The sequence below is a fragment of the Aotus nancymaae genome, unplaced genomic scaffold (assembly GCF_030222135.1).
Source record: "Aotus nancymaae isolate 86718 unplaced genomic scaffold, 86718_ANA_hifiasm-v0.15.2.pri h1tg000008l, whole genome shotgun sequence".
In the NCBI taxonomy this organism is placed as follows: Eukaryota; Metazoa; Chordata; class Mammalia; order Primates; family Aotidae; genus Aotus; species Aotus nancymaae.
Genome location: NW_026988419.1, coordinates 31,691,026 through 31,706,119, shown reverse-complemented (window position 1 = coordinate 31,706,119; position 15,094 = coordinate 31,691,026). Strand labels below are relative to the sequence as shown.

Here is a 15,094-nt window from a genome sequence, read left to right as displayed (position 1 = left end):
TGCCATTGAACACAATCAAATCACATCACAAACATAGTAAATTCATTGTGCACAGTTACATCTTTATAAAACAATAATGCCAGGATAATGGTATGTGATCAGCATTACAATTCCAAAGATACCAGGACAACTACTTATCTGACACTTGTCTTAATATTTCTCTAACATTTATCTATAATTATTTCAATTATTTCCTTTCTTGGAATTCATAACTTGACTCATTTACTTGATTCGTGATTCTCAGTTCAGAGAAAATGTAACAACAGGGACTAGAAACACTTTTTTATTCAATGTCCAATGAGGGTTGGGGGTGAAGCTTTTTTTTTAATGTATCCATTGTAAATTTTTTATGCATTAGAAAGATTAACCTAAAAGCCAATAGCATAGTAAAAAGATATGTTATCTCTGTTCATAGCGGAACAGGTTTAAAAATGTATATTTTTAAAATGTATTCAGTCAGTACACCATCCTTTATCAAAGTTGTATATATTGTTTTCTGTCAATACCTTCATTACATTTATAAACACAAGATTTACACAGCACCCCATCAAAAAAATTAAAACCCTTTACAAATATGTACATATATTTCATACTTATAAAACTTTCAAAGGAGTGTTCTGTTAAAGGTGGGCCCTAGTTAATGGTCCATTTACTCTGGTGCAGCAAATACATCATTGATTCATTATATGATTCCTCATAAACTCATTACAATTGGCCTGGCTTTCATTAATTCATGAGCATTTATTGAGCACCACATGCCAGGCCTGTGCTAGTGCTGGAGATGCAAAGAGCAGGACAAGTTCAATCCATGCCCTCAATGAGTTGACAGCTGAGAGATGACTTTGATTACCAGGCCTTTATGACATATAGCCACATCCTAGGACTTGGAGAATCAGCTTTCCTCTGGAGCCTTAAAGATATCCCTATTTATTTTTGTGTCTTTTCTTTGAAGAAAAACAAAAATAAGTATGCATAGGATACGTGAATCATAAAAAAACACTATTTTATGAGAATCAGAATGCTAATTTTAGGATCTTTCCCCTTCTCAGTTGACTTCTATGTCTCTCAACTGTTTAGTCTGCAGGACAGATGTCATATCCTGCTGTGAAGTTTATAAAATGTCCTTAAAATTAGAAGAAAGACCTTTTCTTCCTGGGTTTGAGATCCACACATCTGAGGTTGTAGGCATTTCAGATCCCTCTGGTGCATGGACCAAAATGATAAACAATACTGTTAGATAAATGCTTTAAACATCATCTGTTCTTTCATCTGAATTCCCTATTCATTATTCAGCAAAATTCACAGTTTTCATGTAACTATTTCAATAGTTCTGGGGCACTAGAAAAGCAGTAATAGGCATGGCCATAAAGCATACAATATTTATAATCTAATGAGGGAAACAACTAAAAGAAAAAGGGAATAAAAGCATCTTCAACAGAAACACCCTCTACTAACCAACTAGAGGTATATAAACGATATTAGCTAATTGGTGACCACTAATTTAAAGATAAATATTTATTAAGTGCCAGACATTATTCTAGGCACTGAGTATATAACAATAAGCAAAAAAAAAAAAAAAAAAAAAAAAAAAAAAAAAACAAAAGTGCCCGCTCTCAATGGAGTTTGTATTCTCAATTGTGAGACAGACAATAAACAAATATTTATATATAATATATCAGGTGGTGGTGACAGGTGCTATGGAGAAGAATAAAGCAAAGCCCCGAGAGAGGGTAGGAAGGGGTAGACGTGGGATGGGGTGGAGGGCTGCTGAGGTGGGATGGGGTAGAGGGCTGCTATTTCACCTAGAATGATCAAGGAAGTGTGTACCTATATGTATTATTTGAGCAGAGGCCCCGAAGAAAGTGAGGGAGGACAAAGGCGGAGAGGTGAGAAGAGAGGGTTACAGGAAAAGACAACAGCAAGTGTAAGACCCCGGGGTGGAAATGTGTTTGCAAGTGTGTCTAAAGACCAGTTAGGAGGCCATGAGGCTAAAGCCAGGTGAGCAAAGATAGGAGTGCGAAGAGACGCAGGTCACCATGGGCACAGCCCACAGCTGGGTGGGCAGGCCATTGCAAGTCCTTTGAATTTACTCTAAGCAAGATGAGGCCACTGGAGGGTTTGGAAGCAGAAGGGACATGCCCTAACTCATTTGAGAAGGATAGCAGTGTCTCACTGTCCTGTGAAGAAGTGCCTATAGGAAGAAAGCAGGGAAGCAGACAGATAGGAGGCATTTGCAATCATTCAGCCAACATATGACAGTGGCTTGGTCCAGGGTGGTGGCGGAAGATATGGCAAGAAGGGATGGGTTCGGGACAATTTGGAAGGTAATTCCAATAGATTTGTATGTGATCAAAAGAGTTGAAAGGCTTGTCATGTACAAGTGGCTAATCTTCATAAAATGAGTGAATGGTTTAAAAAGATTTCTGCAAAGAAACTGTGGGTTGAACATAAGACTAACAATTCAAATGTAAGTGAACAACAGAGAAATACAAACAGACGCTTTTCCTATTCCTACAAAAACTGAAATTATCAAGAAAGCTACATGAAGTTTATATCCACTGTTGTTAGCAGGAAGCCTCATCCCAGGTAGATATTGTTCCTTGGCCTTTTTAGCAAATGAGAGCATGAGGCCATCATAATGAACAAATCATGCCATCAAGATTTAAAAAGAAGCATCAGGAGTTTCAGTAATATAATTAGGTGAGACTAAAATTATACTAAACATAAAATTAAAATATCTTAACAGTATTCTTAGCAATTTCAGCTTTACTGCATCCTTTTAAAATCTAATTTTGCTATATGCTTTGTAACATAGGGGTGGGGGGAAAGAGAAATTTATGAGATAATCTATAAATAAAAATATACATAAAGTACAAGCCTTCTCAACTGATGGTCAGAAAATATGGAAGGTGTTAAAAACTCTAGCAGAAACATACCATAAACAAGATTTTAAGACTGAGAGAAGGGGTTTAGTGGGGTTCAAGGTGAAAGGCAGCGGCAAGAAGCTGAGGGAAGGGATATTATTTCTAATTTACCTCTCTGTAATGCTTTACATTTGCCAAGGTTCCACAAATGGTATCTGATTTCATCCTCATATCAACCCTATGAAGTAAGTCAGAGAAGACGATGTCTCTTTTCCTAAGGAATTAATTGAGACTTGGGTTGAGATACTCTCCAGAGCTTACTCCGATATGAAGTGACAAGGCCAGGATTCATATTAGGGCTTCTGGCTCCACAGACAGGTCTCCCTTAAGACACTCAATAAATATGTTTGACAAATTAAGTGCTTACTCTTGGCTGAGTGTGGTACTAGGTGGTGTGGCAGCATCTCAAAAAGAGGGAAAGTTACTCCCTCAATTTCCATGTGGCCTTCAGTCTGAGACTAGGGAGATTAAACAGATGCCTGGGAAGCTATTTATTACATTTACAAAGCAACACATTTGTCAAAGTGAAATAATGAATTTAGCCCATAGGGACTCTGGGGGCAAAAAGTAAAAATTGGAGCATTAGTCATTAGAGCAAATAGGGTTAACAGGTGTAACGGAGCTCCTTCCTTCGGTGTACGTCAGCTTAAACTGACAAGTAAAGAGATAAATTCACTGGCTCACAGATCTGATACCTACAGGCTGGTAGGGCATAAGCAATATCACCAGGAAGCCATGTTCTTTCATTGCCAGCACTGGTTTGCTGTGCCTTCATTTTATTCCCAGGGATGCTGTCACCAGAGTACTGGGATCACAGGTGTGAGTCACCACCTCTGGCCTCATTGTCTCTTTTTTTTTTTTAGACAGAGTCTTGCTCTGTCACCAGGCACCAGACTGGAGTGCAGTGCAGTGGCGCGATCTCAGCTCACTGCAACCTCCACTTCCCGGGTTCAAGCAATTCTTCTGCCTCAGCCTCCCGAGTAGCTGGGACCACAGGCGCGCGCCAGCACACCCAGCTAATTTTTGTTATTTTTTTAGTAGAGACAGGGTTTCACCATGGTCTCGATCTCTTGACTTCCTGATCCGCCTCAGCCTCCCAAAGTGCTGGGATTACAGGCGTGAGCCACCGCGCCCGGCCTCATCGTCTCTTTATTGTACCTTTTCTAGCCTCTGCCTTCCTGAAGCTGGAGGTCTTCCTATCTCTGGAACCTCCAAAGACAGACTTTCAACGCCCCTCCCAGGCACTCCTGGCCTTTTGTGATGACTTCTTCCCTTCAAGGCTGCCTTTAGTAACCTATTATGGAAGAGGAAAGAGAAAGCCTTCAGCCTTCTCCACTTTCACCTCCCTGGGCTCCCCAGCTTTGGTAGACTCCTCTTTTCAAGTTCACACTTTCTCCTTTCCACAGATTTGCAACATTACCTTTAAGAAATCTCCAGTCTCTATCATGTTTCAACCCCATGCTCTTATCCCTGCCTCACACCAAACATATCCACCAGCCCTATTGACACGTTGTAGGACTTGGAATTTTGGAGACTGGTCATATGAGGCAAAGTCCTGCTCTAGAAGGCAGAACACTCCATTTCCTGCTCCTCCAAAGGCCTTTATCTCTCCAGGCCTCTCCTCCTGGAGCTCTGAAGCTGGGATGATGAGATTCCCAGAGGGGAGCATTTAGTGCTCTGAGTGCTTTGCTGAAATTGATTAGGTAAATGGAAACATATTTTTTGCAACCACTCCAGCCTATAGGAACAGTAAGTTGTGTAAATGCAATGATTTGCCATTTTCAAAATAATGAAGGTTCTCTGTAATTTTAAATATTCTTTTGCCACAAGAGATTGTTTTCCAGCAGCAAAATAACCAGAATGCTTGATTTGAAATGTTTAAAAAATATATACTGCCTGATACCTTTAGAGCAGCACTTCTATTATCAATGAGGGATTTAACATTTTGTTCAATTTTTCTAGCTTCTCTCCTGAAGGGCTTGAAACATGCCAATATTGTGCTCCTGCATGACATAATCCACACCAAAGAGACACTGACATTCGTTTTTGAATACATGGTAAGTTGTTTGAGCATTTTACAACACATGAGAAAAATAGCCTAGTGCTTATATAATGAATCTGTTAATATTTTATGGCATGATAAAACTTTCATTACAATGTGGAACGTGTCATGGAAATTTTCATTATTGTGATTAGTAGAACGTTATTGTTCCCACATCCATCTTTGGTCCTGTTTCCTTACCCATGACTTTTGCTGTCCTTTTTCCCCTCATCAGCGATAATAAATGAGGATCTTGAGTTTATTTCCTAAACAAAACTTTGGCATTTATTTTTAATCTAGTTTAATCATGATCTGAGCAGAATCCAGCATTTTTTCATTAACAATAAAGGTAAAAATCATAAGATGTTTAAAAATTGTATGCAAGCTTGCTAAAGAATAACTCATGTTGAATTTTTGGAAGAAAAAAATATTTAAATAAGCAGAAAGAACTCCTAAGGTATGTGTACTTGACTTGCCTCCAAAGACACTTGGAGAGTGAAAAATTCCTGCATCGTTGTGTTCAGTGCCAGTCATTTAAAATGGGCATCTCTGTGCTGAGAAACAGACTTTGTTCTAAGAGCAGCCAGTTAGAAAGACACACTGTGTTTGACCTTAACAGTAGGTTCTCAGAAAACCTGGTTATGTTCCTTTTGCACCTTATTCTTAAAATTCCATACTTCGTAATGCCTTCTTACAGTCAAGTCTATGTTCTGCTTTAGGACACTATCCAAGCACCACTAAATTCACTCTGTTCTCTTTCTCTGCTGTTTTATTTAGCACACAGACCTGGCCCAGTATATGTCTCAGCATCCAGGAGGGCTTCATCCTCACAATGTCAGAGTGAGTACATTAAGGGTCAGGACCCCCTCCTGGCTTGCCCACAGAAGGAGAATTCTGAAACAGACTATATCACAAAGCAAAGTCCTATGATACTAAATAAGAGAATAGACATTACTGATATTCCAGAGAAAAGTTTTTTTTAACTTTAAAAAAAGAAATAGAAGGAAAGAAAGAAAGAATAAAGAAAAAGAGTTGCTGTGTTTCCCCTTAAGATACGGAACAATGTTTTCTGAGCAAACTAATGCTTTCAGTCATAGCCACATGCAAATGTATCTTTAGATGCATAAACCAGTGGAGAATTACACTAAAAGGTAAAAAGTATCAAGCTAGGCCATCATAAAATTAATGCCTTCTTTGTATCAGATTACTGTAGTCTATGATGAAGTCTGCAATACCTGTTCTAGAAGATCCTATTATTTATGTGACCCTAACTTCCATTTTTCCAGTCATTAGAATAGAAATAATAAAGAACTCTTAACTAGCTATAATTCTATATCTGTTATAAAATTGAAAAACCATTTATATTTCATACTTTTCATTCCCTAAGGTTTTATTAGCATTAATTAATTTATTGGCTCTTAAAATAACCATATAAAATTTATATGTGATATATTTACTCATTTAACTAATATTTATTTACATATTCATTTATTCATTCATTTAAGAAATATTTATTGAGTACTTAGTGCTGTAATAAGTTCTGGGGTTTCAATAATGAATACGTTGTATTTCTTGTTTTCAATGAGCTTTAAGTCCAGTAAGATATGTGAACTTAAATAGGCTGTAAGGGCCAGCCTTCCAGTGACAGCAATGCAAGATGGCAGCTGCCGTGGGCTCGGACAATTTATGAAAACTGAATATACAGTCTTAAAGTAGACTGTGGACCTAAAGACCTAGAAGCACTCCCCTTTGTAAGATCTGTAACAAAAAATACTATGAATTGAGTTAGTAGTTCTAATGGGATGGTGGACCCAAGAGCCATATTAGCACTAGCAAGATGGCAGAATTCATATAGCATCAAAGTTGTCCTGTAAGAGCTTTGGTGCCTAATGATGTCTAAAGAAAATATGAAACTACCTCAGCCACCTGAAGGACAGTGTTACAGCAACTGATCAAAAAGAAAAACCACAGGCCCTTCCCCTTCCCCCACATTCGATGTAAGCAGTCTTCATTTTCCATAGTAGTAAATTTTCTAGATACATCTTGTAGACCTCAAACTACTGGAAAGGAAGCTCCCATTCAAAGGAAATTTATCTTAAGATACTGTTAATGATACTAATTTTTGCCCGTTTGAAATATATAAATTGTTGGCCAGGCACAGTGGCTCATGCCTATAATCCCAGCACTTTGGGAGGCCGTCGTGGGCAGATCATGAGGTCAGAAGTTCAAGACCAGCCTGGCCAACATGGTGAAACCCCGTCTTTACTAAAGATATTAAAAAATTAGCTGGGTGTGGTGTCGTGCACCTGTAATCCCAGCTACTCGGGAGGCTGAGGCAGGAGAATTGCTTGAACCTGGGAGGCGAATATTGCAGTGAGCCGAGACCATGCCATTGCACTCCAGCCTGGGTGACAGGGTTAGACTCCGTGTCAAAAAAAAGAAAAGAAAAGAAAGAAATGTATAAGTTGTGCTATAACAAATAAATAAATAGGCAGTGAGGAGCAAAGTGTTAAAGCCTATGGCCATGGTAACTAGGAATACTGTGGGAACACACAATAAGGGGAACTAACCCAGTCTTGGAAGTAAGGTTTTGGAAAGGAATGTTTGAGGACAAAGGCTTGAGGAGAGTGAAACAAAAATTAAAATACCAGTTACCTGTGTGGGAGAATGGGATAGAGATCCAACTAAAGAAACCAAATAGGAATGTTTCGTGGTGTGTTAAGGACCCTGGTAAGGGAGAAGACCATTAGATCATCTGCATGATCATGGTTTTTTTTATAGTAATGCTTGGCAATTTGAATAGAGGAGCAGAGAATGTAGACAGTTGGATTGAGTCAGAGTTGAAGTTCTGCCAGACATGTGAAAGGAAGAGACAGGTGGGCAAGAGAGGTGAAGAGATTATCAAGAGACAAGTTAGGTGCTGGCCAGTGGCTTCTAGACTGAGTCTAACGTGAGGGAAGGAAGTGAAGATAAGCAGCTTGCTGATAGTTATGAAGAGAGTGGAAGAGTTCAGAGACCTAGAGGTGTTGATTAAATAGAATAATGGTTGGAGAAAGAATAACTGTGAGAGAGTGAGATTTTCAGGCTGAGTGACTCTCACATACCAGACACTGTGCTAAATGCTTAGAAGGACATAAAAGTAGACATAAAAGACATGATCCCTCCCCTCAAGGAACTTATAGCCAAAAACAAGAGATGAGAAATATGCACCAATACTTTTTTTTTTGAGACGGAGTCTCGCACTGTCACCAGGGCTGGAGTGCAATGGCGCCATCTCAGCTCACTGCAGCCTCTGCCTCCCGGGTTCAAGCAATTCTCCTGCCTCAGCCTCCTGAGTAGCTGGGACCACAGGCGTGTGCCACTACACTTGGCTAATTTTTTGTATTTTTAGTAGAGGCGGGTTTTCATCGTGTTAGTCAGAATGGTCTCGATCTCCTGACCCCGTGATCCACCCACCTCAGCCTCCCAAAGTGCTGGGATTACAGGCTTGAGGCACTGTGCCTGGTCCTGCACCAATACTATTATAGGACACTTGTGTAGAATGTCAAGAAAGAAATATGATCTAGTATTGTACATGTGCAAGGGCATCAAAGATAGCTTCTAGTTTCAAGAAGTTTCAGATCTTAAACACACTGCATTTCAAGAGTCTGGAATAGGAGAGCATGTTACAGGGAGAGAAAATGTTTTCAGCAAAGGTACAGGGTAGGGAAATAGAGGATACATTCAAAGACGAGGACTTCAGAGTCATGGCTTGTCAGGATTAGAGGAAACAGTATTTTACAATCTCCAGGTTCTGATCCATTAGTGTCTTATAAAATCAATATGGTGGTTAGCAACCTGCATTTTAAAAAATGAAATAAATTGATGAGAAGAGAATAGAAAATGTTAGAGTGCATTACATTTAGAAAGAGTAAATATTATTTTGTCCAACTTTTGCTCCAGTTGTAACTGTACTTATATTTATGTATGGATGTGAATACCGGATACGCATATATTTCTTACTGTAGACTGCAGCCAAAAAATCTTTAAAGCACTGGCCTGGTCTAACTTTCTTATTTTGCAGAGGAGGAATCCAGGATTTGAGAGGACACACATTTTGCCTGAGGCTATAGAACCAGCTTATGCCATTGCTAAAAGTGATTCTTAAGTTAAGACTCTTTCCCACTAGTGCCATACTGCATTTCTAGTTCTGTTGGCCTGAAATATGGAATATATCAGTGAAACAGCATACACAAGTCTGGGGAAATAGATTGGGTAGGTGGCTGAGAGCCTGACTTTCTGAGAAATGTGGACCTTAGGCAGGATGTGGTGGCTCACACCTATAATCCAAGCACTTTGGGAGGCCAAGTCGAGAAGATAACTTGAGCCCAAGAGTTCAAGACTAGCATGGGCAACATAGCGAGACCTCATCTCTATAAAGAATTTAAAAATCAGCTGGGTGTGGTGGCATACACCTGTAGTCCCAGCTACCTGGGAGGCTGAAGTGGGTGGATCGCTTGAGCCCAGGAGTTAGAGGCTGAAGTGAGCCATGATCTCACAACTGCACTCCAGCTTGGGTGACAGAGGAAGACCCTGTCCCTTACAAAGAAAGAAATGTGGATTTTATTCCTTAGTACAGTCATTACTCATTAAATTTGAGTTGAGAGAAAACAATATGATTAGAGGAAATTTACATCACTGTGGTCTGTAGGATATATGAAAGGAAAGAAGAGACTAGAGCCAGGGATTCCACTAAGAGTTTGTTTGTTTGTTTGTTTTGAGACAGAGTCTCATTTTGTTACCCAGGCTAGAGTGCAATGGAGCAGTCATGGCTCACCACAGCTTCAAAGGCCCGGCCTCAAATGATCTTCCCACCTCGGCCTCCTAAAGTGCTGGAATTACAGGTGTGAGCCAAAGAGTTTATTGATGTGGACTGGCCTAGTGCTTCTCAAACTTCAGTGAGCAGACAAATGACTGGGGACCTGACTCAGCAAGCCTGGGGTTAAGCCAGAGCCTCTGCATTCTAACATGAGCCAAAGTGATGCAGATGGTGCTGGTCAAGAGCCAAGCAGTGAGCAGCAAGGATCTAGTTAACAATTAGTAATCAAGGCCCACATTATGGTAGCAACAGTAAGAATGGAGAGGAATGTGAAAAATCAGTAGCAAAGAAGAGTTCACCTCTTGGTAACATGAGCATGAGGAGGGAAAGGATGGGGCCAAACATGACTGGTTTTGAGTTTGACTGACGAGGAGATTTGTAGCTCTACTCACAGAAATAGAAGTGGGTTTGGAGAGAAAGAGGAGGAGTCTCGTTTCAGACATGTTGAGGTCCCAGGTAAGGTGGGTTCTCCAAAGGGAAATGAGCAGTAGGCATCCTTAAAGGAAATCCATCCTCAGGAGAGAGCTGTGAGCTGGACGTATAGATCTGAGAGTCATTAGCACAAAGAGTTCAGAACAAGGAGTCGGCAACTGAAAGAGCAAATACACAAAGACAGGAAGACTGATGATGGGACTTTTGCCTTTTGGGATGAGAAGAGGAACAGGAGATCAAGGAACGAAGGGAAGCAGCTTGTAGGAATGTAGAGTGTCTGGAAAAAATACACAATGTCATGGAAGTCAAGGGAAGAAGCAATTTCAAGAAAGGGCGTGGTGGACAGTATTGCAAGCATCAGGAATACAGCTAAAAGTCATACTCTTGACTGCAAGGATTTGTGGATTTGTGAGGGACACACTAATAAATGAAAGAATTTATTGTGGGTATGTGGAGGCACAAAGGAAGAGGTTATCCAAATCAAAGCAGGTGGGAATAGGGATGAGTTCTCCAAGGTGGAGGCATCAGGGAAGATGTTGGAATGCCAGAGAAGGCATGGTAGATTCCAAGAACTGAAAGTAATTCAGTAAGGCTGGAGGCTTAAAATTCGCTGTTAGGGGTGGTTAGAGACAAAACTCAACAGGTTAAGTTTTCACTCAGAAAAACACAAACTTGTTTTTCCTCTGCTCTCACACCACAATAGTCAACACAAAAGACTTCTGTGACCAAATGTGTGGGAGATTTTCCCTCACACGCCAGGTAAGCAAGCAGTTCTGCAATGGACACCAATTGGGTGCCCTCTAATCAAATTCAATTCTGATATTATCTAACTGCAGATGGCATGAGATCTCACAGACTGAAGGCTTAGTCCCCAAGACTGCCACTCCCCCTTTAGATGCCAATCACAAGCTCCCTGTTGTTTCACCTGGGCCTCTGACTGCCTGGCTAATGAATTGGGGTTCCCATTAACCCCTCCTTAGGTTTGATTAATTTGGTAGAGTGGCTTACAGAACTCAGGAAAACACTTACACTTACTGGGTTATTATAAAGGACATTACAAAGATGAAGAGATGCACAGGGCAAGGTATATGGGAAGGGGCACAGAGCATCCATGCCTGTCCCATGCAAGCCACCTTCCAGAAGCCTCCATGAGAGTTCCGCTATCCAGAAGGTCTCTGTACCCTAACCTTACAGGGTTTTGTGGAGTTTTCATTGTGTAGGCATGATTTATTAAACTATTGGCCACTGGTGATCAACTTAACCTTCAGTCCCTTTTCCCTCCCTAATCAGGCCTTTATCTTTCCAGTGATCAGCCCCTATCCTAAAGCTACCCAAGAGTCTTCCAGCTATCAGTCAACTCTACAAAAAGACATCACTTTGGAGATTCTAAAGATTTTAGGAGTTAGCTGCCAGGAATCTACTTGAAGACCAAATCTATATTTCACAATATCACAGTCATGCTATTTTATATCAGGAGCCATTAAATGGTTTTAAACAAAGAGGTGATAAATTCAGATTTTCTTTTTATGAAGCTTACTCTGATGACAGTGTGGTGAATAGATGAGGGCAATACTTTTTTTTAAAGGTTATATTCCCCTGACCCTACTTTTCTTTGTTTTTCTTCTCCCTCTCTCCCCCTACTCACATAGAAAGCTTCTCTCCCTCTGCTCACTCCCTAAATGCTGACATTTGTTAGGGTTCTAGTCTTGACAGTGAGGCTAATCAGAACCACAGTGGTACAGATGTGAGATGACAGTGGGAGAAAGTGGACAGATAGGAGACTAATTACTTAGTGAGAACTGATGGGAAAAACAAGAGTCAGCAATATTTTTTTTCTGGATTTGAGTATTAAGATGGATGATGGTGCCATTCACTATGATAGAGAATCAGAAAGAAAAATTAATTTTGGAGAGATACAGTGAATTGTGTTTTAGACTTACTGAGTTTGAGGTGATTATGGGATGTAGAGGTGAACTCCAGACTATGTGGGCCTAAAGTAGAAAGGCAATCTGAATTGGAGAGAAAGATTTTGAAATCATCAGGATACATTAAAGTCATGTCAGTGGGTAAGATAGCTAAAGGAGCATGTGTAGAGTGATAACAGAAGAAGATCAAAGATGGAACCCTAATAATATCAATATGTTACTATTTTTTATTTTTTAAATTTTATTTATATATTTTTTTAGATGGAGTCTTGCTCTGTTGCCCAGGCTGGAGTGCAGTGGTACAATCTCAGCTCACTGAAGCCTCTGCTTCCTAGGTTCAAGCGATTCTCCTGCCTCAGCCTCTTGAGTAGGTGGGACTATAGGTGCGCACCACCTTGCCCAGCTAATTTTTGTTTTGTACTTTTAGTAAAGATGGGGTTTCACCATGTTGGCCAGGCTGCTCTTGAACTTCTGACCTCAAGTGATCCACCTGCCTTTGCCTTCCAAAGTGCTGGGATTACAGGCATGAGCCACTGCACCTGGCCTATTTTTATTTTTTGTAGAGATGGGGTCTTACAAGGTAGCCCAGGCTGGTCTCGAACTCCTGGACTCAGGCAATCCTCCTGCCTTGGCCTCCCAAAGTTCTGGGATTACACATGTGAGTCACTGCACCTGGCCAGAATATCCATAGATATTAGATATCAGTAGAAGTAGAACCTATAGAAAGAACAGCCAGAGAGGTAGAAGAAAAACTAGGAGATTGTGGAACCAAAAAAAGAGAGCACCTCAGGAAGGAAGGCATGGTCTATGATGCCAGATGCTGCAAAGATAAGGAATAAGAGGTATCCATTGGGTTTCACTGCAAAAGTCATGGGCAACCATAGGAAAAAAAAAATTGTGAATGGCATAATCATTGCAAAAGCATTTTTATTGGGGGATGAATTTCGTATTTCAGAGGACAAACAGTTCCATACAATGGCAAGATCTAGTGTGTGACCACAGGAGTTAGTGTCTGAAGTGGACTGGAGAAGCAGATCATTGCAGCTGAGGTTGGCTAGAGCTGTTCTCATGGGCACTAATGTCATGGAGGCAACAGCTGTGATCCAAGTGCCCACGTCTTCCATGAATGACAGAGAGTGATTGGGAGTTCACTGGATGACAGCTAAAAGAAGGGTAATGGAAGATGCGGCTGGATGGCATTAAAATCCAAGGGTCAGAGGTTTTTACTTAAGAGTAGAGAAGTCCTGGTTTTGAAGTGGTAGTGGGGAAAAGGGAGGCAGCTTATGACACTCATCAGTAGTCAAGGGTATGAGGAAGTTATAGAAAAACTAACACCCACTTGAGAACACTATAGGGAAGCAGTGAGCTCATGGTCTCATTTAAGGAAAGGAGCCAGAAGGAAATTCACCAGAGGTTAGCTTTTAGGTAGTTTTTAAAGCAGGATTGAGGAGTGGAGAGTAAACAGCGAAAAGGTTTTGGAGAGAGAGGAGCAATAGATACGAGGCTAAACAGAGGAAGCACAAAGCAGAATGGAGATGAGCATGTTGGGGGGAAAAGGGATAGTCAGAGGCTTATGTTCTGAGTCATGACCAAGGAAGGCAAGGTGGGAATCCTAGTGAGGTTATCTTGTTTCAGATTTCTAGTAGAATGAGTTCCAGGGATTCCAGGTGGATGGAAGGACTCAGGCTTCCCTCTAAGGAGTTGGCTAACAGATATCATTGGTTTTCGAGTAACTCCAAGCCCAGATGGCACTAGTTCAGGGGAATTATTTTGTTCCCCCAAACCTTATTGAGTTGGAAACAGGTCTAACCCCTGGGATCTGGGAAGCCTTTCTGGAAAGAGTCACCCACGGTCTGGCCGATGTTGAACTGTGCAGACACCATCATATCTGGTTATGTTAGGATGCAGTAATTGGTGAAGCTTCTGCAGTGTTGAAGGAAGAATCCAGGTTGGGAGGGATGAAAGGGTGAGTGGGTGGTGAGGTCTGTCAGCACACACTGCAGTTTTGAGAAATGTGGTTATAAAATACCATACCTTAATGCCGCAGTGCTTTACCATGTACAGATGCCTGTAGACATATCTGGCAGAGAGGAAAGAGGTTGAATGGCAAGAAGGTGGGAAGTGACTGTGGCTAATTAGAGAGAACAGTCTACACTTGGGACATAAAAGGCATTTCAAGCTGACCTACTAAGAAGCTCTGTCTCTGATTCAGCCAGCTGGCTCTCTCCTTCCTGCTCATGTTTTCATTTTCTGTCTTTTCTGTAGTTTCTCAGGATGGTATAGTGGAGTCAGACAAGTTTGAATTTGAATCTTGGCTCTGACTCTTCCTAGACATGTTTTTAAAGTTACATCAAGCCCTGGTTTTCTTCTCTGTAAACTGAGGACAAGCATGCCTTCCCAAAGGCTGTATCCCTCACTGGTCACCAACTTCCTGTTTTCTACCTACCTGTCTTCAGCTTCCTCTTTCCCTAGTCCTGCATATTGAAGAACTTTTTTTTTTTTTTCAAGGTGGAGTCTTATTCTGTCACCCAGGCTGGAGTGCAGTGGTGCAATCCCAGCGCATTGCAACCTCCACCTCCCAAGTTCAAGCGATTCTCCTGCCTCAGCCTCCCAAACAGCTGAGATTACAGGCATGTGTCACCACACCCGGCTAATCTTTTGTATTTTTAGTAGAGATGGAGTTTCAGCATGTTGACCAGGCTTGTCTCGAACTCCTGACCTCAGGTGATCCTTTCACCTTGGCCTCCCAGAGTGCTGGGATTACAGGCATGAGTCACTGAGTGTGGCTGAAAAACATATTTTTAAGCATATACTATGGTATTTTCTTGTCTTTTACCTGGAATTTAAGCTGGCTCTTTGTATTGTCTTTTTCATCAACATTTATATTTATAACCAATCGGAGGGTTTAAAGGTC

General features: G+C 40.9%; 1 protein-coding gene and 1 pseudogene across 7 annotated transcripts in view; both read left to right on the top strand.

Annotated features, from left to right (window-relative positions):
• Window positions 1-15,094, top strand: part of CDK15 (cyclin dependent kinase 15) — a 101,892-nt gene that overhangs the window by 24,519 nt on the left and 62,279 nt on the right. For all 7 annotated transcript variants that reach the window (XR_002477957.2, XM_012446356.2, XM_012446357.2 and 4 more), the window contains 2 exons: window positions 4,887-4,981; window positions 5,743-5,805. Coding sequence is in view for 6 of the 7 variants with exons in the window: in XM_012446356.2 (XP_012301779.1) it covers window positions 4,887-4,981; window positions 5,743-5,805 (158 nt within the window). In the remaining variant the exon portion in view is untranslated. The remainder of the gene's footprint in view (window positions 1-4,886; window positions 4,982-5,742; window positions 5,806-15,094) is intronic.
• On the top strand, window positions 6,047-7,212 carry LOC105712650 (ubiquitin-conjugating enzyme E2 variant 1-like; annotated as a pseudogene).